This window comes from Oncorhynchus mykiss, chromosome 15 (genome assembly GCF_013265735.2).
Source record: "Oncorhynchus mykiss isolate Arlee chromosome 15, USDA_OmykA_1.1, whole genome shotgun sequence".
Classification (NCBI taxonomy): domain Eukaryota; kingdom Metazoa; phylum Chordata; class Actinopteri; order Salmoniformes; family Salmonidae; genus Oncorhynchus; species Oncorhynchus mykiss.
The window spans coordinates 49,155,311-49,177,132 of record NC_048579.1 but is presented as its reverse complement, the minus strand read 5'-3'; the positions used below and the strand labels follow the sequence as shown (position 1 = coordinate 49,177,132).

General features: G+C 43.9%; 1 protein-coding gene across 1 annotated transcript in view; it reads right to left on the bottom strand.

Annotated features, from left to right (window-relative positions):
* Positions 1-21,822, bottom strand: part of LOC110490220 (synapsin-3) — a 130,754-nt gene that overhangs the window by 63,918 nt on the left and 45,014 nt on the right. Inside the window, exons 5-6 of the mRNA XM_021563489.2 lie at positions 1,452-1,608; positions 861-950 (exon numbers count right to left, since the gene is read on the bottom strand). Of these exons, the coding sequence (XP_021419164.2) occupies positions 861-950; positions 1,452-1,608 (247 nt within the window). The remainder of the gene's footprint in view (positions 1-860; positions 951-1,451; positions 1,609-21,822) is intronic.

Here is a 21,822-nt window from a genome sequence, read left to right as displayed (position 1 = left end):
TAGCACACCTGGTCATGATCCAAGCTCAGTATTTTATCACGGTCACAAGGCAAATTTGGACCTGTCCTTTTATAGCAATATCTTTGTGATATCATAGAACAATCTGTAAAGTCAGGAGCTACATTACATAATGGAATTACACACAATTGTTCCAACTTGCACATTCAACTTTGCACCAGTTAGATTACACCAGTAAATAGGTAAGCGCATTAAAAAATTGCTTTATAAATACCATAAAAATGGTTGATGAAATGGTAGCAAGCTCCAACAAGGCTGTCACTAAGAGGCTAATCAATCCCACCTGTTTGTCATTGGCCTAGAAAATATGTTCATAGAAACATGTCCAGCTGCTACACTTGATAGTTTGGAGCAACCTTAAACCTACTTACCTGGCACTGTCTCTTTAAGATCCATGGGCTTCAGTGTTGTGATGCCCATAGTGTTGCACTGAGACATAACAATTATTTTGTTATGACTACTTTGAGGACAACATTCTTCAAGTGGTCTGTGTTTTCGCTGCCTGAAGTACCATAAACTCAACTGATAGGGGATTGGAAACTACAACCAGAGAAAATGAAGTTGGGCAACAATAGGAGCTGCACTCTGGCCGAGACATTTTACTAATCAGCTTGAAGGTTTGCACATGACGCTACAGGAAATATTGTGACCCACCCCCTTACTTTCTCACTGTTTCCCGCTTTTGCCCTTGTGACACTTGTCTACCCCAAGTTAGACAAGTGTCACAAGGGCAGAAATCAAGATGATCTGAAAACACATTCATTCTATGTCTATATGAAGATGGTAACGCAGTAAAGCAGAACACGCATTATAAACAAACAGTGTGTCAGGAAGGCGCTCACCATCTGGGTGTGGTTGGGGTAGAAGGTCTGTTCGTTCAGTGGGAACTTCTCTGGGCCCAGGGAGTGGTAGAGCTCAATCATGTGGGAAAACTGCAAGCAGAAACAAAACACGAGACACCATTCTACCGTAGTAACTGTATATAGAAGGCGGGATAGAAAGTGTCTTATACTACATCTGTAGTTATCTGGAGACAAAAAACGGACACCTTGAAAGCTGAATGCAGCCCTATCCATTAAAAATGTTTTTAGTTAGAAACTTTGACCTTTAAAACAGGTAAGTTCCCGGAATGTTTTGTCTATTACCGCCAACATGTTTTGTCTGGGTTCTAAAGACTGTAGCCATGGTACAAATGTAACTTGGCCCGGCTCCAGCTCCAGCGCACCTTGCCTGGCCGCCTCTCTGCTGTTAAAACAGGGTGAATAATAACGGGTCTTACTGGAGGCCCCTGGTCTGGCTGTTTCAGAAACAGGTGTTATGGCTACTTTTAATAGCCCAAATAAATCAGTCTGCGGCGGCCGCTAAGGGCCTCTTTATGTGGGGTAAGATGGGGGGTGGAAAGGCGGTAAGGAGGCAGGTTATGGATCACGCACCACCCAGGGTTTGCTGCAAAAGTTGTAGATGGAGAGCAGGGAGTTGATGCTGGCGACTCCCCCGTATTGAAGGCCAATCACCAGGCTCCTGAAGTCTTCGCCCGGAGTCATGCTGTAGGCATGCTGGCGAATCAGGACAAAGTCTGGCTTGAAGGATCTGGAGAAAGACAAAACAAAGTGGGACATGAGATAACAGAAACCAACAACATGCTGATGTCAAGGTAAAGTGAAAGTAAGGGCACATTCTACCACCCTGACTTTCACATTATCTGCTTCGCCAAAACATTGATACAAACGGGAAGAAAACATCTGTACCACTGGGCACACACACTTGTTGAATTAACGTTTCCACGTCATTTCAATAAAAAGACGTTGAACCTACGTGGAATAGATGTTAAATTGACGTCTGTGTCCAGTGGCGTGTGCCTCACGGACTGCTGATGACACTACACTACACTGTGAAGACAGACGAACTGTTGCCAGTAGGGCATTTTAGAGACCTGGATATTTGTTACAAATGTATCTTTAGCATATATATTAAATCACAAAGATTGGTGCATGCATACTGTATTTCATTACTGACTTTGTCACTCAAGTTCCAGACCTCAAGCAGTCGAACTGCAACGACAGTAGCCATCGTAGAGCCTTTCCAAAGTCCAACACAGCAGCTGTAACTGCTCAGAGCCCAGACCGATAGTATCTGTCACCGCATTAACACGTTAAGATTACAGGCAGCTCACTATTTACAAGGAGGAAAAAAGCTCCATTATTCAAAGGCCATAGGAGGAGGGCGAACAAAGGAACGCTGGTCAGAGTCAGAGAAGCTAATCTTTTTGGACCATCTATCCAATTAACGCAGCCTAATCCCTCTCATTACAAACTGTTCTGGGAATAGGGCCAAGTAACCCATCAGGGACCTGGGAGGATTGTATCACATCTTGCTATGATTAAGATAAAGAGGGAGAAAATTCCACTCTTTAACTGAAGGCAGGAATGCAGGGATATGTCCCCCCCCCCAAAGATTAATTCAGCTTAGATTCAGGTAGGTTGGCTATCTTGGATGGATCTGTGCTGGCTGGGCTGAGGGATGTAAATTAAGTTCTCTTTCAAATGGCTGGTAACTGTTCTGAATGCTCTGATTGTAATTTACAGTTTGGCGAATGGTAACATTTTGATGCTTTCGTCTGAATTCATTGCTTCAGCCTGACAAGTCCATGAGCTGTTGAAAGTTATTTCCAATGGACTTTAGCTGTTCTCAATGAATCAACGTCTAGAAACCTCTGGCAAAGGTACTAGGTGTTGATTGAGTTGAGATTGGTATATTTACATTTTTGGCATTTATAAGTGCGTACATTTTTATACTGTTTCCCCGTGGAAATCGAACCCGCAACCCTGGCATTGCAAGCACCATGCTCTACCAACTGAGCCACATGCGCTGTAACCATATTGTCTCCAATACTATCATTCACCCTCTTTCACACGCACGCACACACACACACACACACACACACACACACACACCCCTGGGCTGGAGAGCAGCCATCTGGTGCAGCTTGTGGACAGAGACAGTAGCCAGACTCACACTCTCTCGCGCAAACACACACGCGCACACACACACACACACACAGTCACACACACTTGGAGCCATGGAAGTGTTGCATTATGTAAGACAGCCGACCTGAGGCACAACTCAGGACTCAGTGAGAGCTGTCGTGGTCACGGCGACACGAAGGCTACAGCTGCTCTCTTTAAAAGTGTTGTTGTGCATACTGCTCAGCCACAGTAGTGGCACTGGACCAAGGGCCGATCTATTTCTACATCGGTTTATGGGACAGACTGAAACAAACCTCGCTCATACCACGTCGAAGTGCCCACATCACATGTCCTGGCACCTGACGCACCAGGTTTTTTTATTTTTTATTTTTACCCCTTTTTTTTTAAATGGTAAAAATAAAAAATAAAAAAACCTGGTGCCCGTACCGGGATCGGGAGAGACGTCCTCCGATACACAACCCAACCTGCCGCACTGCTTCTTAACACAGCGCGCATCCAACCCGGAAGCCAGCCGCACCAATGTGTCGGAGGCTACACCGTGCACCTGGCAACCTTGGTTAGCGCGCACTGCACCTTGCCCGCCACAGGAGTCGCTGGTGCGCGATGAGACAAGGACATCCCTACCGACCAAGCCCTCCCTAACCCGGACGACGCTAGGCCAATTGTGCGTCGCCCCACGGACCTCCCGGTCGCGGCCGGTTACGACAGAGCCTGGGCGCAAACCCAGGGACTCTGATGGCACAGCTGGCGCTGCAGTACAGCGCCCTTAACCACTGCGCCACCCGGGAGGCCCCCAGGTTTGTTGTTTTGATATAACTTCACTTTGAAGGGCACAAGAGTGTACAAGAACTATAAAGCGTCAATAACGGCTTACGTGAGCAGCCACAGGCGTATGCTGCGTGCACCTATCTGTACAACCTATTTACTGCTCATCATGAACATAGAAGTGCAAGTTGTGAGGATGTGACTGTTTTTAGCCAGGCAACGGCTCATAGCAGCATTGCCCTATAAAGCTGCAGCATTAACACGCTTATTCCAGCCATTAACTTTGTTATCGGTTTGCCAAATTGGAGTCCTTCTGCCCGAGTAATGCTCCCTGTGGGTTGTGGATCACGCCAAAGCTGTGTATTAAATGTATTTTGTGCTTTACAATCCCAATCGCTCAGGCCCAATGGTGATCGCTTCACTGCCAATATGCTAATGCACCCTTTAAATTGTTCATCAGTGTTGCAATAAAAAGGATGCTTAATGGGGACGGAGATGATGATGCCGAGATGTGAGGTAGGGATGTCCTGTATTTATGTGGAATTGAAGGTTCTGCTTTGTAATAGCCAAATGGAATTGGGTTCCTTAGGGAGAGAGGGTGAGCAGAGTGGGAGATATAAACACAACAGATAGGGCGCACACACACACACACACACACACACACACACACACATACACATACACATACACATACACACACACATACACACACACACACACACACACACACACACACACACACACACACACACACACACACACTTGTATTTATTAGGGATCCCCATTAGCACTCTTCCTGGGGTCCAAACATATTAAAGCACTTACATTACATATAAAACTAAATATAAAACAGTACAACATTTAACATTATTACACCACTACAGTGGGGCAAAAAAGTATTTAGTCAGCCACCAATTGTGCAAGTTCTCCCACTTAAAATGATGAGAGAGGCCTGTCATTTTCATCATAGGTACACTTCAACTATGACAGACAAAATGAGGGAAAAAAATTCCACAAAATCACATTGTAGGATTTTTTATGAATTTATTTGCGAATTATGGTGGTGTCTGTCATAGTTGAAGTGTACCTATGATGAAAATTACAGGCCTCTCTCATCTTTTTAAGTGGGAGAACTTGCACAATTGGTGGCTGACTAAATACTTTTTTGCCTCACTGTACATATCTACAGTACAAAATGTTTAATACCAACAACAAAATCACAATGTATGCGTATGCATGTGTCTGTACCTTTGTGTGTGTCTCTTCACATATACCTTCCATAAGGTATATTTGTACCTGTTCTTTAAAATGTGATTCTACTGTTTTCATCAGTTACCTGATGTGGAATAGAATTCCATGTAGTCATGGCTCTACTGTATGTAGTACTATGCACCTCCCATAGTCTGTTCTGGATTTGGGGACTGTGAAGAGACCTCTGGTAGCATGTCTGAGCTGTGTGCAAGTATTTTAAACAGACACCTCGGTACATTCAGCTTGTCAACAACACCTCATACAAAAACAAGTAGTGATGAAGTAAATCCACTTTGAGCCATGAGAGACTGACATGCATGTAATTAATGTTAGCACTCCGTGTACTTTTAAGAGCCAGCCGTGATGCCCTGTTCTGAGCCAACTGCAAAGTCCCTCTTTGTTGCACCTGACCACACTACTGAACAGTAGTCTAAGGCCTATAGGACTTGCCTTGTTGATAGTGTTGTTAAGAAGGCAGAGCAGCGCACACGAGTCCATGCCATAGTCACTACTACTGGGCGTCTTGCTGGTGCATGTTCAGAGTGTGTTAGAGTTCAGTTGGCTTTGATGGTAACCATGGCAACTGCCTTAAATTGCAGCAAACTGTGGGACAGGATTTATTGGAACATTTGCATTAATGAACTTGGCTTTACCCCTTACTTCCGTAATTGGGTTTTCAGTGTAGATGCTGTTTCTTTGTTGGTGCTGTGTTGAATCAGGGAGCAGATTGTCCCCATGTGTGAAGTCAGTACTACTGGGGCAGGGAGGTAGGATATTATCATTGTGATAAACAATCTCATTTGTGGCTATGGCTGTTTTCAGACCTTGAAGCATGTCAGGGGGGGGAGACAAACAGTCACACACGACAATCGCCTGCCATTCTATTCTCTAAGTAAATTTATCTTCCACATCTTTGACCTTTTCATTGACTCCTTTGGGAGATCTATTCTGAATTGCAATGCATGTACATTCATCCTTGTAATGCCCTCTTGCCAGCCTCAAAGGTCTGCTGGTAGAGTAATCTCCATCCAATCTGTCTGACTCAGGTTGATAAGGGTAATACGGTTCAAGCTCACAAACTGTTCCACAAAGGTTACACGTGTTGACTGCAGCGCATTGCTCAGAACAAGAGGACATTGTGTCATTGTGCACCCGTTTGGTCTACAGAGAGCGCGCCTAAGGGACAGCTATCACCAGACACCAAGCCCAGACCAGCTTTGATGAATGATGGGAAAGGGAGAGTGAGTGAAAGAGAAACCAAGAGAGAGAGAGGGGGTATGAGAGAGTGAGAGAGAGAGAGAGAGAGAGAGAGAGAGAGAGCGTACCTACAGATAGTGAACACCCCAAGCCTAGCTTTGAAGAATGGATGGAGAATGATGGGAGAGTGAGGTGAAGTGAGAGAGAGTCTTGCAATTGCCTCCACAAAGTAAGACAGACATTCCTCATTATTCGGAGTAAAGTAAAACATTCAGGTTTCAAACAATTATACTGCCTCAAACTCACATAGTAAAGTGGTTGGTGTTGCGCTGATAGCCTGCCTACCGTTGACTTTAGCCTATGCACTCGAATGGCGGATGGGAGTTGAGATTGAGAAATAAAAATAGCTATTTTTAATCGTAGCCATCAAAAAAACATGTTAACACGCGATTGCATTTAGAATTGTAATTTGTGGATGGACGGAGGAGGATGGGAAAGGGGAGAGAGAGAGCGAGAGAGAGAAGGAGTAATAAAAACAAAAGAAAAAACAGTTCATTATGTTCAAATTAAAGAGATGCTCCATTACTTTTGTATACTTTTTAGACAGTAGTTCTGAATGTAGCACTCACAAACCAAAAGTGGTACCCGAAAATGGTGTACTGTGTCACATACGTATTTACCGATATGTGCACCACATCATTTCTCTCTCTCTCTCTCTGCTGTGTCCACTGAGCCGTTGTGCCCACCCTACAACTACATTGGATAACGCTGGGCAGGTCTCTTGCTAGCTGTCACTCAAATGTGAGGGGCTGAAGCTCATTGGCTAGAACTCGTGGGGGGAAAATGTAGAGAAAATAGTGCAGCACAGCTTCAAGAAAACAGTCGCTTTCAAACTTGGGATTTTGTGGCTAATTTAGGTAAGGCATTCATTCTGCTCATAGATTGCATGTATGAACTACACATTGACACATCCAAAGCAGGAGGTTTAAAAAATACTTTCTTAGTCGCCAAAGTACCGGAGCATGTCTTTAATAATTACAAAGAAAAATAACGAAGTGAAAGAGAGAGAATGAGAAAGAGAGAGAATGAGTCCAGTAAAATATGCATTTGGGAGAGGAACATGTTATGGACCACTTGGACTATTTTGAGCAGCTAGGGGAGCGGTCGTACTGTGGCTAGCAGTCACAGTCACGATCCCAGACCCAGCGCCACCAGGCAGGCCTGGCTGCATCTCAGGACCATGATGGGCGGTGGCGCAGTCATGCAGTCAAGCCTGCCAGTAAAGACCACTGCTCTGGCCACGGTCCAGTGAGGAATGCATGCAGAGCTCCTAAGGAGCACCAAGGGTCAGAGAAATGGTGAATACACCCCCTACCATGGCTAGACAACATAAGACATGCACTGAGTGTACGAAACATTAGTAACACCTGCTCTTTCAAATCAGTATACAGTCCATTCGGAGAGTATTCAGACCCCTTGACATTTAGTTAGGTTACAGACTTGTTCTAAAATGTATGAATTTTTTCCCCCTCATCATTCCTCATAATGTTTGATAATTTATAGAAAATACAAAACGGAAATATCACATTTACATAAGTATTCAGACCCTTTACTCAGTACTTTGTTGAAGCACCTTTGACATCGAGTCTTCTTGGGTATAAAGCTACAAGCTTGGCACACCTGTATTTGGGGAGTGTCTCCCACCCTTCTTTGCAGACCCTCTCAAGCTCTGTCAGGTTGGATGGGGAGCGTTGCTGCACAGCTATTTTCTGTTGGGTTCAAGTCTGGGCTCTGGCTGGGCCACTCAGTGACATTCAGAGACTTGTTCCAAAGGCACCCCAACAGGACAATGCTTAGGGTCATTGTCCTGTTGGAAGGTGAACCTTTGCCCCAGTCTGTGGTCCTGAGCGCTCTGGAGCAGGTTCTCATCAAGGATCTCTGTACTTTGCTCCGTTTATCTTTGCCTCGATCCTGACTAGTCTCCCAGTCCCTGCTGCTGAAAAACATCCCCACAGCATGATGCTGCCACCACCATGATTCACCGTAGGGATAGTGGCTTGGCATTCAAGCCAAAGAGTTCCATCTTTGTTTCATCAGAACAGAGAATTGCGTTTCTCATGGTCGGTGTCTTTAGGTGCCTTTTGGCAAACTCCAAGCGGGATGTCATGTGCCTTTTAGTGAGGAGTGGCTTCCGTCTGGCCACTCTACCATAAAAACCTGATTGGTGGAGTGACGCAGAGATGGTTGTCCTTCTGGAAAGTTCTCCCATCTCCACAGAGGAACTCTGTGTCCGGCCGGCCAGCTCTAGGAAGAGTCTTGGTGGTTCCAAACTTCATCCATTTAAGAATGACGGACACCACTGTGTTCTTGGGGACCTTCAATGCTGCACAAAGTGTTTGGTACCCTTCCCCAGATCTGTGCCTCGACACAATCCTGTCTCGGAGCTCTACGGACAATTCCTTTGACCTCATGGCTTGATTTTTAGCTCTGACATGCACTGTCAACTGTGGGACATTATATAGACAGGTGTGTGCGCCTTTCCAAATCATGTCCAATCAATAGAATTTGCCACAGGTGGACTCCAATCAAGTTGTAGAAATCACAAGGATGATCAATGGAAACAGTAAGCACCTGAGCTCAATTTTGAGTGTCATAGCAAAGGGTCTGAATACGTTTTTTCTCTATAAAGTTGCAAAAAAATGTAAAAACCTGTTTTTGCTTTTCATTATGGGGAGATTGTGTGCAGATTTATTCAATCCATTTCAGAATAAGGCTGAATTGCGGGCCAGGAGCGAGGCAGTGATATAGCACTAGTAAATTACCTATGGCAGAAATGGAAATTAGTGTTATGAGTTAGAGTGGTTTAGAGGGACCAATTGTATTCATGAAAACATTATAGAAATTGGCATCAGGCCTCATTCTGAGCTGTATAGTATTTGTATTAAAGCCTGGTGATGCTTTCGGGGGAAAACCATCCTCAGGTTTGTTAAGCTCATGCCTGACTTCAGCGTGTCTGTCTGTGAGACAGATTTATTTGCTCTGTTATAAGGTAAACCCGTCTGAGGTATTAGGTCTTATTGAAGTACAGTAGCAAGGGTCTTTAGCGGAAAAAGGTGATTCAATTGTGTGTGTGCGTGCGTGCGTGCGTGTGCGTGCGTGCGCATGACATGTCTGTGTCTCAATTCTGGGGGTCGATTTAGTGTAGATTTATGGAGGGACACGCTTGTTTACATGTGTGTGAACCTGTGTGTGTACAGTGTGTATAGAGTGAGTGTGTGTTTAGGCCGACATGAAACCTCTGCGTGGTTGGGCTTAGTTCAGTAATCTCCACCTGATGTAGTTTAAGGAGAGACAGGCCCCGTCACACTACAGTATGTGTGCCTTCGGGACTCAGATGCACAACCCTGTCTGGCTGTGTAGGGCTGGTTATGGTCGCTTATGGGATAGATTATTAGAAAAGAATAACAGACAAGTATCTGCTAGTGCAATCTCCCTGCGCCATCTGTGAGACTGGCTGCAGATCTGGTGGGGTGGGGACAGGGAGGAATGCAGAGGGTGGACGGGGCCCTGCAGTCAGCCACGACAGGGTTTAGGGACTCCCTTCCACTACCTGTCTACTACAAAATAGTATGGCTCTGGATAAGCAAGGTGCTTTGGTATGCAGTTCAGGTCTTTGGTCGTTACACCTACAATGCTTACCTGTTTTTACATTTGTATGTACACTTTGTAAATCAACACCAAATCTACAGAGACAATTTGTTCTGGTCTCTGGAAGTGTTCAAGGACAGTGAAATCAACATGTCTTCAGGTATGGTAGAACTTATCTGTACAATTGAAGAGATTCATTCCCGAAAATGTTATAGAGAATGGTGTGTTTTTCACTATCTAATCATGGCATAGTGTTGTTCAATGACAGACATGCATTTGTTTAAAATCACTTGATGGTTTCATTTCAGAGTTTTTTTGCAAAATGGAATCAATCCACCTTACTCTCAGAATAATAATAGTACTGCTAGGTTTTACAGTCAAAGGTAACAAATAACAACATTTTTTAATAATGTACAAATGATACATTTATATACAGTAATATGAGATCTGTATGTAAAACATTTACATTTGACATTTTAGTAATTTAGCAGATGCTCCAGTAAGTGCATTCATTGTGAGATAACGACATATCACAGCCAAATATACAGCATACAAGCATTTCGTTAAAACTAAACAATGGATATATAGCATTTTACAAAAAATGTGATAAAATGTCAAATCAGACACATCTAAAATCTATGAACAGTAATATTTTACACACACATGAAAAGTACACATAAGCAATCATTTGAGGGAAAAACAAATGTGAAACATTTGTGGATATTGGAAATAAAAAAACATTCAGACCCGTTTTATGGGCATTATTTTTGTCTGAACAGGTAACAAACAATTCATGTCCTACTACTTGTCATCGTTTCAAAATATGTAATTGATTATTATAATAGGTTATCTTTTAACATTAATGGGTATCAAGATAACTAAGGGTGAATGACCGACGCCACAACAGTCCACCTGATCTGGTCCCGTGGTAGCTCCCTAACAAAACCAGACTCTTATACACTAGTAATCACTTTGCCAAAACATGCCAAATTTGTCCTTTGCATGCCTGAATAAAAACACTTTGCCCTCTAATCACAGTGGGGTACTTACGCAACCCTGAGGGACCCCAAGCCAGATAAGACAGGCATAGTGAGGTCTCTGGGAGCCGTCAAACAGTACAAGCTATCCTGCCCTCTATAACTGTCCTTCACTTGGCCTAATCCAGCACTTAGTGTGAGTGGGGGTGTTTTTCATTGTACGTTGTATGCACATAACAGGTAAACAAGTGGCCATATTGAATCGCCCAACCCAGTCCAGGCAGACAGGCAGTTACTCAGTATTGCTACTAGCATCGCTGGGCAGGATGCTGTGTTTGCCATTACTGTAATCACCTCTATGATTGGATTTCAGTTCATTCATCACAGGAGGAGCCGGACTGTGGAGAAGAAACCTTTGGCTGTGCTGATCTGAGTCTTTTTGCTGTGGCTAATCATGCTCCATTGCTATAATCGTGAAACACTTTGCCAGACCAGTGTTTCTGCTTTAAGTTAAGTTCAGCAGTTGGGCTGGAGGGGTTTGGCAGAAATAGCTAAATGAAACCAAAACGGGTGACGGCACGTTTTGGATGCGACTCTTGCACGAACGAGAACGCACCATATATGCTCAAAAACCTGCCTGCCTCTACTCCAAGGCAGAAAATAACAAGGGCAGAACCACTTGAATTTTTCTAATACCCAGTAACAGCAGGTCCTACTAACGTCATCATAGGAGGACCAAGTCATGTACAAAAGCTTGAATCTTCATGTTCTACATTGTTTTGTTGTCATTTGTGCGCCCATACAAGTGCATGTGCAGTCACGCAACGCAATTACATATGCATCGGCCGCATCAAAACCCACAGGGTAACAGTACACTTGTTACAGTTTAGTTGATATATGACAAACAAGTGAAACCGTGCACTTCTAAGAAGTTCCACTTGAATAAACAAGTCTGAAACCACAGAACTGTGAGAAAGTGTGCTGCCTTGATAGGCCAGTAGAGGGGAGGGGAAGTGGGGAAGTGTTTAGGGGGCGCACCCGCAGCCAGATGCCAAGGGTCAGAATGCTGAACGGAACATGGCCCTTATTTACGCAGCCCTGCACGGACGGAACAGCAGGAGCCCTATAAACTGACCAGGACACACACAAATACACACAGGCGCACACACAAATACACACACAGAGCAGTTTGAAAGCTGTGAGAACCAACTACTTACATGTACAGTACACACTTTATGTACACACACACACACAATTTATGTTATAAAACATAATGCCTTTAATCTGAGGTCCTCAGGAAACATGCTGTTTATCCGATATGATTATCTTTAGGAATGTGTCTCAAAGCATATAGGATTTGTAAGATTTGTTTTCATTTAGGCCAAGAATAAAATGTAACATTTTCCTAAGTAGTCATTATTAGCCTAGCTTAGGCACTAATACAGAATTGTTTATAGACTACAGTAAATCCTGAGTATCTTCTGAGTATAGGCAGTGATAGGCTATACTATTGTATGGCAGAGGGGAATGTGTGTCAAGCTAAGAGGACAACAACAGCCGCATCTTAGAGAAGTTATCGACATTTTCCCACCATTGACTCACCACCCACATGAAAAAATACTATACTATCTTATAAATACTGAAGTATTCACTGTAGTGTTTTGCGGACTAAACTGTAGTCTTCGCTGTAGTATACTGGTGTATACTGTAGTATTTACAGTTAACTATAGTATACAGTGCATTTGGAAAGTATTCAGACCCCTTGTCTTGATCCACATTTTGTTACGTTACAGGTTTATTCTAAAATGGATTAAATTAGTTTGTTTTTCGTCATCAATCGACACACAATACCCCATAACGACAAAGCAGACAGGTTTTTAGAAATGTTTGCAAATGTATCAAAATGTACTCTGAAATTTTACATAAGTATTCAGACCCTTTATTCAGTACTTTGATGATGCACCTTTGGCAGCGATTACAGCCTCGAGTCTTCTTGGGTACAAGCTTGGCACTGCTGTATTTGGGGAGTTCCTCCCATTCTTCTCTGCAGACCCTCTCAAGCTCTGTCAGGTTGGATGGGGAGCGTCACAGCTATTTTCAAGTTCAAGTCCGGTTCAAGTCCGAGCTCTGGCTCGGCCACTCAAGGACATTCAGAGACTTGTCCTGAAGCCACATTTGCTTTGTCTTGGCTGTGTGCTTAAGGTCGTTGTCCTGTTGGAAGGTGAATTTTTGCCCTGAGGTCCTGAGCGCTCAGAGCAGGTTTTCATCAAGGATCTCTCTGTACTTTGCTCCATTCCTGTCCCTTGATCCTGACTAGTCTCCCAGTCCCTGCCGCTGAAAAACATCCCCACAGCATAATGGTGCCACCACCATGCTTCACCGTAGGGATAGTGCCAGGTTTCCTTCAGACGTGATGCTTGGCATTCAGGCCAAATAGTTCAACCTTGGTTTCACCAGAACAGAGAATCTTGTTTCTCATGGTCTGAGAGTCCTTTAGGTGCCTTTTGGCAAACTCCAAGCGGGCTGTCTTGTGCCTTTTACTGAGTGGCTTCCGTCTGGACTACCATAAATGTCTGATTGGTGGAGTGCTGCAGAGATGGTTGTCCTTCTGGAAGGTTCTCCCATCTCCACAGAGGAACTCTGGAGCTCTGTCAGAGTAACCATTGGGTTCTTGGTCACCTCCCTGACCAAGGCCCTTCTCCCCCGATTGCTCAGTTTGGCCAGGCAGCCTGCTCTAGGTAGAGTCTTGAAAGATGCCCAGGGTCCCTGCTCATCTGCGTGAACGTGCCTTAGGCATGCTGCAAGGAGGCATGAGGACTGCAGATGTGCACAGGGCAATAAATTGCCATGTCCGTACTGTGAAACGCCCAAGACAGCGCTATAGGAAGACAGGACGGACAGCTGATCGTCCTCATAGTGGCAGGCCACGTGTAACAACACCTGCACAGAGTCGGTACATCTGAACATCACACCTGCGAGACAGGTACAGGATGGAAACAACAACAGCCCAAGTTACACCAGGAATGCACAATGCCTCTATTAATGCTCAGGCTGTCCGCAATAGGCTGAGAGTGGCTGGACTGAGGGCTTGTAGGCCTGTTGTAAGGCAGGTCCTCACCAGACATCACCGGCAACAATGTCGTCTACGGGCACAAACCCACCATCACTGGACCAGATAGGACTGGCAAAAAGTGCTCTTCACTGAGGAGTCGCGGTTTTGTCTCACCGGGGTTGATGGTCGGATTCATGTTTATCGTCGATGGAATGAGAGTTACACCGAGGCCTGTACTCTAGAGCAGGATCGATTTGGAGGGTCCGTCATGGTCTGGGGCAGTGTGTCACAGGATCATCAGACTGAGCTTGCTGTCATTGCAGGCAGTCTCAACGCTGTGCTCCCTCACAATCCCTCATGTGGTACCCTTCCTGCAGGCTCATCCTGACATGACCCTCCAGCATGACAATGCCACCAGCCATACTGCTAGTTCTGTGCATGATTTCCTGCAAGACAGGAATGTCAGTGTTCTGCCATGGCCAGCGAAGAGCCCAGATCTCAATCCCATTGAGCATGTCTGGGACCTGTTGGATCGGAGGGTGAGGACTAGGGCCATTCCTCCCAGAAATGTCCGGGAACTTGCATGTCCCTTGGTGGAGTGACATCTCACAGCAAGATCTGGCAAATCTGGTGCTGTCCATGAGGAGGAGATGCTCTGCAGTACTTAATGCAGCTTGTGGCCACACCAGATACTGACTGGTACTTTTGATTTTGACCCCCCCTTTATTCAGGGACACATTATTCCACTTCTGTGAATCACATGTCTGTGGAACTTGTTCAGTTTATGTCTCAGTTGTTGAATCTTGCTATGCTCATACAAATATTTACACATGTTAAGTTTGCTGAAAATAAACGCAGTTGACAGTGAGAGGACGTTTCTTTTTTTGCTGAGTTTATATGATCTATACTTGGCATGTAGGTTTCTCTCTTACGGGTGGCACAAATTGGGATGTGGGGGAAGGGGATGGGCAGGGTATATGCAAATTAAACACTGTAGTATTTACTATAGTTAAAACAAATATAGTGTTTTTGCAGACATTACTGTAGTAATTACTTTAGTATTCTACAACATTATATATAGTACTACACATGATTGAGGGATACTACAGCGTGTAGTAGCGCTGCCCCCGACTACAAAAATCTTTGTCGACCAAAAGTCATCTGTTCTTTCGACCAATCGATTGGTAGTATTTCCAAACATCAAATATACTGTAGACATTCCCTATGAGTTTTATAAAAACAACTATATGAATTGAGCTTGTCTGATGCTTTAAATCAAATCAAATTGTTTTTGTCATATGCACCAGGTGTAGACCATACAGTGAAATTCTTACTTACAAGCCCTTAACCAACAACAGAGTTTTAAGAAAATACCCCCCAAAAATTAAGAAATAAAAGTAACAAATAATTCAAGAGCAGCAGTAAAATAAACATTAGTGAGACTATATACAGGGGGTACCATTACAGAGTCAATGTGTGGGGGCACCGGTTAGTCGATGTAATATGTAGATAATAACAGAGAATAGCAGCAGCGTAGAATGGGGGGCAATTCAAATAGCCTAGGTAGAAGTAGTCTGGGTATTAGTGTTCAGGAGTCTTATGGCTTCTTGGACCTAGACTTGGCGCTCCGGAACCGCTTGCCGTGCGGTAGCAGAGAGAACAGTCTATGACTAGGGTGGCTGGAGTGTTTGAACATTTTTAGGGCCTCCTCTGACACCGCCTGGTATAGAGGTCCTGGATGGCAGGAAGCTTGGCCCCAGAGATGTACTGGGCTCTACGCACTACCCTCTGTAGTGCCTTGTGGTCGGAGAATGAGCAGCTGCCATACCAGGCAATGATGCAACCCATCAGGATGCTCTCGATGGTGCAGCTGTAGAACCTTTTGAGGATCTGAGGACCCATGCCAAATCTTTTCAGTCTCCTGAGGGGGAATAGGTTTTTCGTGCCCTCTTGATGGTGTTGGAGTCGTCCCTGGCCGTGCAGTCGTGAGTGAACAGGGAGTACAGGAGGGGATTGAGGGGTCCCCGTGTTGAGGATCAGTGTGGCGGATATCTACGCTTACCACCTGGGGGTGGCCCGTCAGAAAGTCCAGGATCCAGTTGCAGAGGGAGGTGTTTGGTCCCAGCTTTGAGCTTTGAGGGCACTATGGTGTTGAACGCTGAGCTGTAGTCAATTAATAGCATTCTCACACAGGTGTTATTTTTGTCCAGATGTGAAAGGGCAGTGTGGGAGTGCAAGAGAGATTGCATCATCTGTGGATATGTTGGGGCAGTATGCAAATTGGGGTGGGTCTAGGGTTTCTGGGATGATGGTGTTGATGTGAGCCATGACCAGCCTTTCAAAGCACTTCATGGCTACAGACGAGAGTGTGACGGGTTGGTAGTCATTTAGGCAGGTTACCTTAGTATTCTTGGGCACAGGGACTATGGTGGTCTGCTTGAAACATGTTGGTATTACAGATTCAGACAGGGAGAGGTTGAAAATGTCAGTGAAGCCACTTGCTAGTTTGTCAGCGCATGCTCAGAGTACACGTCCTGGTAATCAGTCTGGCCCTGCGGTGTTGTGAATGTAGACCTGTTTAAAGGTCTTACTCACATCTCCTGCAGAGAGTGTGATCCCACAGTTGTCCGGAACAGCTGATGGTCTCATGCATGTTTCAGTGTTACTTGCCTAGAAGCGAGCATAGAAGTTATTCAGCCCGTCTGGTAAGCTCGTGCCACTGGGCAGCTCTAGGCTCTGCTTCCCTTAGTAGGCTGTAGTAGTTTGAAAGCACTGCCACATCCGACGAGCGTCGGAGCCAATGTAGTATGTTTCGATCTTAGTCCTGTATTGACGCGTTGTCTGTTTGATGGTTCGTCGGAGGGCATAACGGGATTTCTTATAAGCTTCCCTCTCATTGAAAGCGGCAGCTCTACCCTTTGGCTCAGTGTGGACGTTGCCTGTTATCCATGGCTTATGGTTGGGGTGTGTACGTACTATTTAAGCTCACAGTTTGATGAAATAATCCCGGAGATCTAGATAACCCCAAAAACAAAAAGAGCATCCTCCTCTCGCTCTTGCTGGCTTTCTCAGATTCTGCCATTACTCTCTTGAAGGTGCCAGTAATAGGCTACAGAAGGAGTCCGCAACTTTTCTCATGTGGAATGTCAATTTATCTTACCATTTCTACCGATCTGCGTGCCAGTTATGATTCTCATATTGACATTTTTGTGAAAGTTTAATTTAATTTATAATAACATAGCTCAAAATCATTGTCATGTGGTTAATGTGGCTTTAAAGTAACTTCTATTGCCATTGCCAACTATGTAAAAATAGCCTACATAAAGCCAACAAATAAAACCATTGCAGCTTGCAGGTAGAAAATATCCTGATTAAAAACAAATATCCTATAAAATCACATTGGCTACACATGGCCTGTAAAAAAATATTCTGGGCCCTCAGAGTTTCCTGTGCCAGTGAGCTTGGGACAGACACAACTGTAGGCAATTTGCGCAAGGCACAAGAAGCAGTACTTGACTTGGCTCCTGCACCTAAATAAACAGTACCAGTACCCAAAAAAAGAGTAACGAAACCTATTTCAGTCCAAGTCAAGCGCTGATAAGAAGTAAATCAGGCATTTTTTTAATGATGTTTCCACTGGATCAGAGCATTTTACCCTTTCACGAGTGGTTATCGAAAGGGACAGTGTTGGAAATATTATTCAAATCAATTAAAATACACACAGACTTTGTTTGCTTGCTGTTTGATGTGAAGTAAACATTACTTTGAGAAGCTCCACAGCTCCTTAGTGGTGGTGCGTTAAGCCAATCAGAAATACGATCAGATCCTCAAATTGGCACATTTATATGCCTAAATTTGCGCGCAGGCAAGGTAGCCTATAGGTCAACTTCATGCATGCGAGTCCTTACTCAATATTGACAGGAGCGCTCCAAACAAAAGACAATGACTAAATTGACAAAAATCATAAATGGAATGAAACAAACCAAAACTTGATTCCATATGTGTTATTTCATATTTCAATATTTTGATGTCTTCACAATTATTCTACAATGTAGAAAATACATAATTATGTATTGTAGAATAGCGAAGACGTCAAACCCAGGAAATAACACATAGGGAATCAAGTAGTAACCAAAAAAAGATAACAGCCTTGTACACTCTTGGTAAACTCTCAACCAGCTTCATGAGGTAGTCACCTGTAATGCATTTCAATTAACAGGGGTGCCTTGTTCAAAGTGAATTTGTGGAATTTCTTTCCATCTTAATGCGTTTGAGCCAATCAGCTGTGTTGTGACAAGGTAGGGGTGGTATACAGAAGATAGCCTTATTTGGTAAAAGACCAAGTCCATATTATGGCAAGAACAGCTCAAATAAGCAAAGATAAACTACAATCCATCTTTACTTTAAGACATGAAGGTCTGTCAATGCGGAAGATTTCAAGAACTTAGAAAGTTTAATCAAGTGCTGTCGCAAAAACCATCAAGCACTATGATGAAACTGGCTCTCATTAGGACCGCCACAGGAACAGAAGAGCCAGAGTTACCTCTGCTGCAGAGTTCTTTAGAGTTAAGTGTGCCTCAGATTGCCGCCCAAATAAATGCTTCACAGAGTTCAAGTAACAGACACATCTCAACATCAACTGTTCAGAGGAGACTGCGTGAATCAGGCCTTCATGGTCGATTTGCTGCAAAGAAACCACTACTAAAGGACACCAATAAGAGGAAGAGACTTGCTTGGGTCGAGAAACATGAGCAACGGACATTAGACCGGTGGAAATCTGTATTTTGGTATGATGAGTCCAAATTTGAGATTTTTGGTTCCAATCTCCGTGTCTTTGTGAGACAGAGTAGGTGAACAGATGATCTCTGCATGTGTAGTTCTCAACGTAAAGCATAGAGCAGGAGGTGTGATGGTGTGGGGATGCTTTGCTGGTGACACTGTCAGTGATTTATTTAGAATTCAAGGCACACTTAACCAGCATGGCCAACACAGCATTCTGCAGCGATACGCCATCCCATCTGGTTTGCGCATTTGTTTTTCAACAGGACAATGACCCAACACACCTCCAGGCTGTGTAAGGGCTATTTGACCAAGAAGGAAAGCCTCCACAATCACCCAACCTCAACACAATTGAGATAATTTGGGATGAGTTGGATCACAGGGTAAAGGAAACGCATGTGCTCAGTATATGTGGGAACTCCTTCAAGACTGTTGGAAAAGCATTCCAGGTGAAGCTGGTTGAGAGAATGCCAAGAGTGTGCGAAGCTGTCATCAAGGCAAAGGGTGGCTACTTTGAAGAATCTAAAACATATTTTGATTTGTTTAACACTTTTTTGGTTACTACATGATTCCATATGTGTCATTTCATAGTTTTGATGTCTTCACTATTATTCTACAATGTAGAAAATAAAGAAAAGCCCTTGAATGGGCATGTGTTCAAAAACTTTTGACAGGTAGTGTGTATATACAGTTGAAGTCGGAAGTTTACATAGACTTAGGTTGGAGTCATTAAAACTCGTTTTTCAACCACTCCACACATTTCTTGTTAACAAACTAGTGTATGTGACTTAGTGAGTTAGTGTATGTGTAAGTGACTTTGTGTATGACACAAGTCATTTTTCCAACAACTGTTTACAGACAGATTGTATCACAATTCCAGTGGGTCAGAAGTTTACATACACTAAGTTGACTGTGCCTTTAAACAGCTTGGAAAATTCCAGAAAATGATGTCATGGCTTTAGAAGCTTCTGAAAGGCTAATTGACATCATTTGAGTCAATTGGAGGTGTACATGTGGATGTCTTTCAAGGCCTACCTTCAAACTCAGTGCTTGACATAAAACATTGCATAAAATAAAATAAAATAAAAAGAAATCACCCAAGACCTCAGAAAAAAAATGTGGAGCTACACAAGTCTGATTCATCTTTGGGAGCAATATCCAAACGCCTGAAGGTACCATGTTCATCTGTACAAACAATAGTATGAAAGTACTGTATAAACACCATGGGACCACGCAGCCGTCATACCGCTCAGTAAGGAGAAATGTCCTGTCTCCTAGAGATGAATGTACTTTGGTGCGAAATGTGCAAATCATTCCCAGACCAACAGCAAAGGACCTTGTGAAGATGCTGGAGGAAACAGGTACAAAAGTATCAATATCCACAGTAAAATGAGTCCTATATCGACATAACCTGAAAGGCCGCTCAGCAAGGAAGAAGCCACTGCTCCAAAACCGCCATAAAAAAAGCCAGACTACAGTTTGCAACTGCACATGGGGACAAAGATCCTCTGGTCTGATGAAACAAAAATAGAACTGTTTGGGCATAATGACGTTTGGTGGTAAAAGGGGGAGGCTTGCAAGCCGAAGAACAGCATCCCAACCGTGAAGCACGGTTGTGGCAGCATCATGTTGTGGGGGTGCTTTGCTGCAGGAGGGACTGGTGCACTTCACAAAATAGATGGCATCATGAGAATGGAAAATTATGTGGATATATTGCAGCAACATCTCAAGACATCAGTCAGGAAGTTAAAGCTTGGTCGCAAATGGGTCTTCCAAGTGGACAATGACCCCAAGCATACTTCCAAAGTTGTGGCAAAATGGCTTAAGGACAACAAAGTCAAGGTATTGGAGTGGCCATCACAAAACCCTGACCTCAATCCTATTGAAAATTTGTGGGCAGAACTGAAAATGCATGTGCAAGCACAGAGGACTACAAACCTGACTCAGTTACACCAGCTCTGTCAGGAGGAATGGGTCAAAATTCACCCAACTTATTGTGGGAAGCTTGTGGAAGGCTCCCCAAAACATTTGACCCAAGTTAAAGGCAATGCTCCCAAATAATAATTGAGTGTTTCTAAACTTCTGACCCACTGGGAATGCGGTGAAAGAAATAAAAGCTGACAGAAATACTTCTCTCTACTATTATTCTGACATTTCACATTCTTAAAATAAAGTGGTGATCCTAACTGACCTAAGACAGGGGATTTTTACTAGGATTAAATGTCATGAATTGTGAAAAAAAACTTCCAGACTTTAACTGTATATATATTTGTTACTGTTCTACCAAAACAATCTCGGGCCAACAGCCTAACGACAAAACAATCGACCAGTTGACTAATTGGGGTCAGCCCTAGTGTGTAGAATAGTATTCTAAAGAATTCTATAGTAAGTACTGTAGTATTCTATAGTAAGCTGTAGTATTTTTCATGTGGGCATTTACTCTCTATTGCAGTCAATCCAAGGGAATTGATTACATAATACAGGCAAGCAATACAATAACCTCAGTGATGGACAGCCAGGCATGCATCCACCTCCCAGACAACAAGCTACAACAGAATGGCATGATACATAACACTACAATCTGTCTATTCTAGCCACTGTGTATCCTTGACTTAACTTCAAACTGTTTCAAACTACACACGGCCTCGTGTCCTGAACATTTCCTGTACGACTGCCAGATCCAACCCTGAAGGTTGTTTTTTCAGATTATGTGTATACAAGAAAAATACAATGTTCCTTACAGCGATAAACTATCGTTGCGATGCCAGCATAGAGCTGAGTAGTACATTTACTAGCCTGGTCCCAGATCTGTTTGTTCCAACTCCTATGGTCATTGTTATGCCGATGGCAAGACAGCACAAACAGATCTGGGACCAGGCTGGTGCATTCCCCAGAAGGCTGTGAAACAAGCAGTGGTCTGACGCTCCACAGCAGCATGCACCTCATTAGCTAATCTAATTTGCAAATCAGGGCCTGAAACCCTGCTAAAGAAGAGAGAGGCAGGGGGTGACGTCAACTCCCAAACTACCAGAAAAACTGCTCTACTGCAGCCCACAGCGGAAGAAGTTGGTGTGTAAAGAAGTTGTGTGAAGACGGTTCCATTTTGGAACCTTGCTGATGTATGGAACACAGAACAAAATTGAGGAGG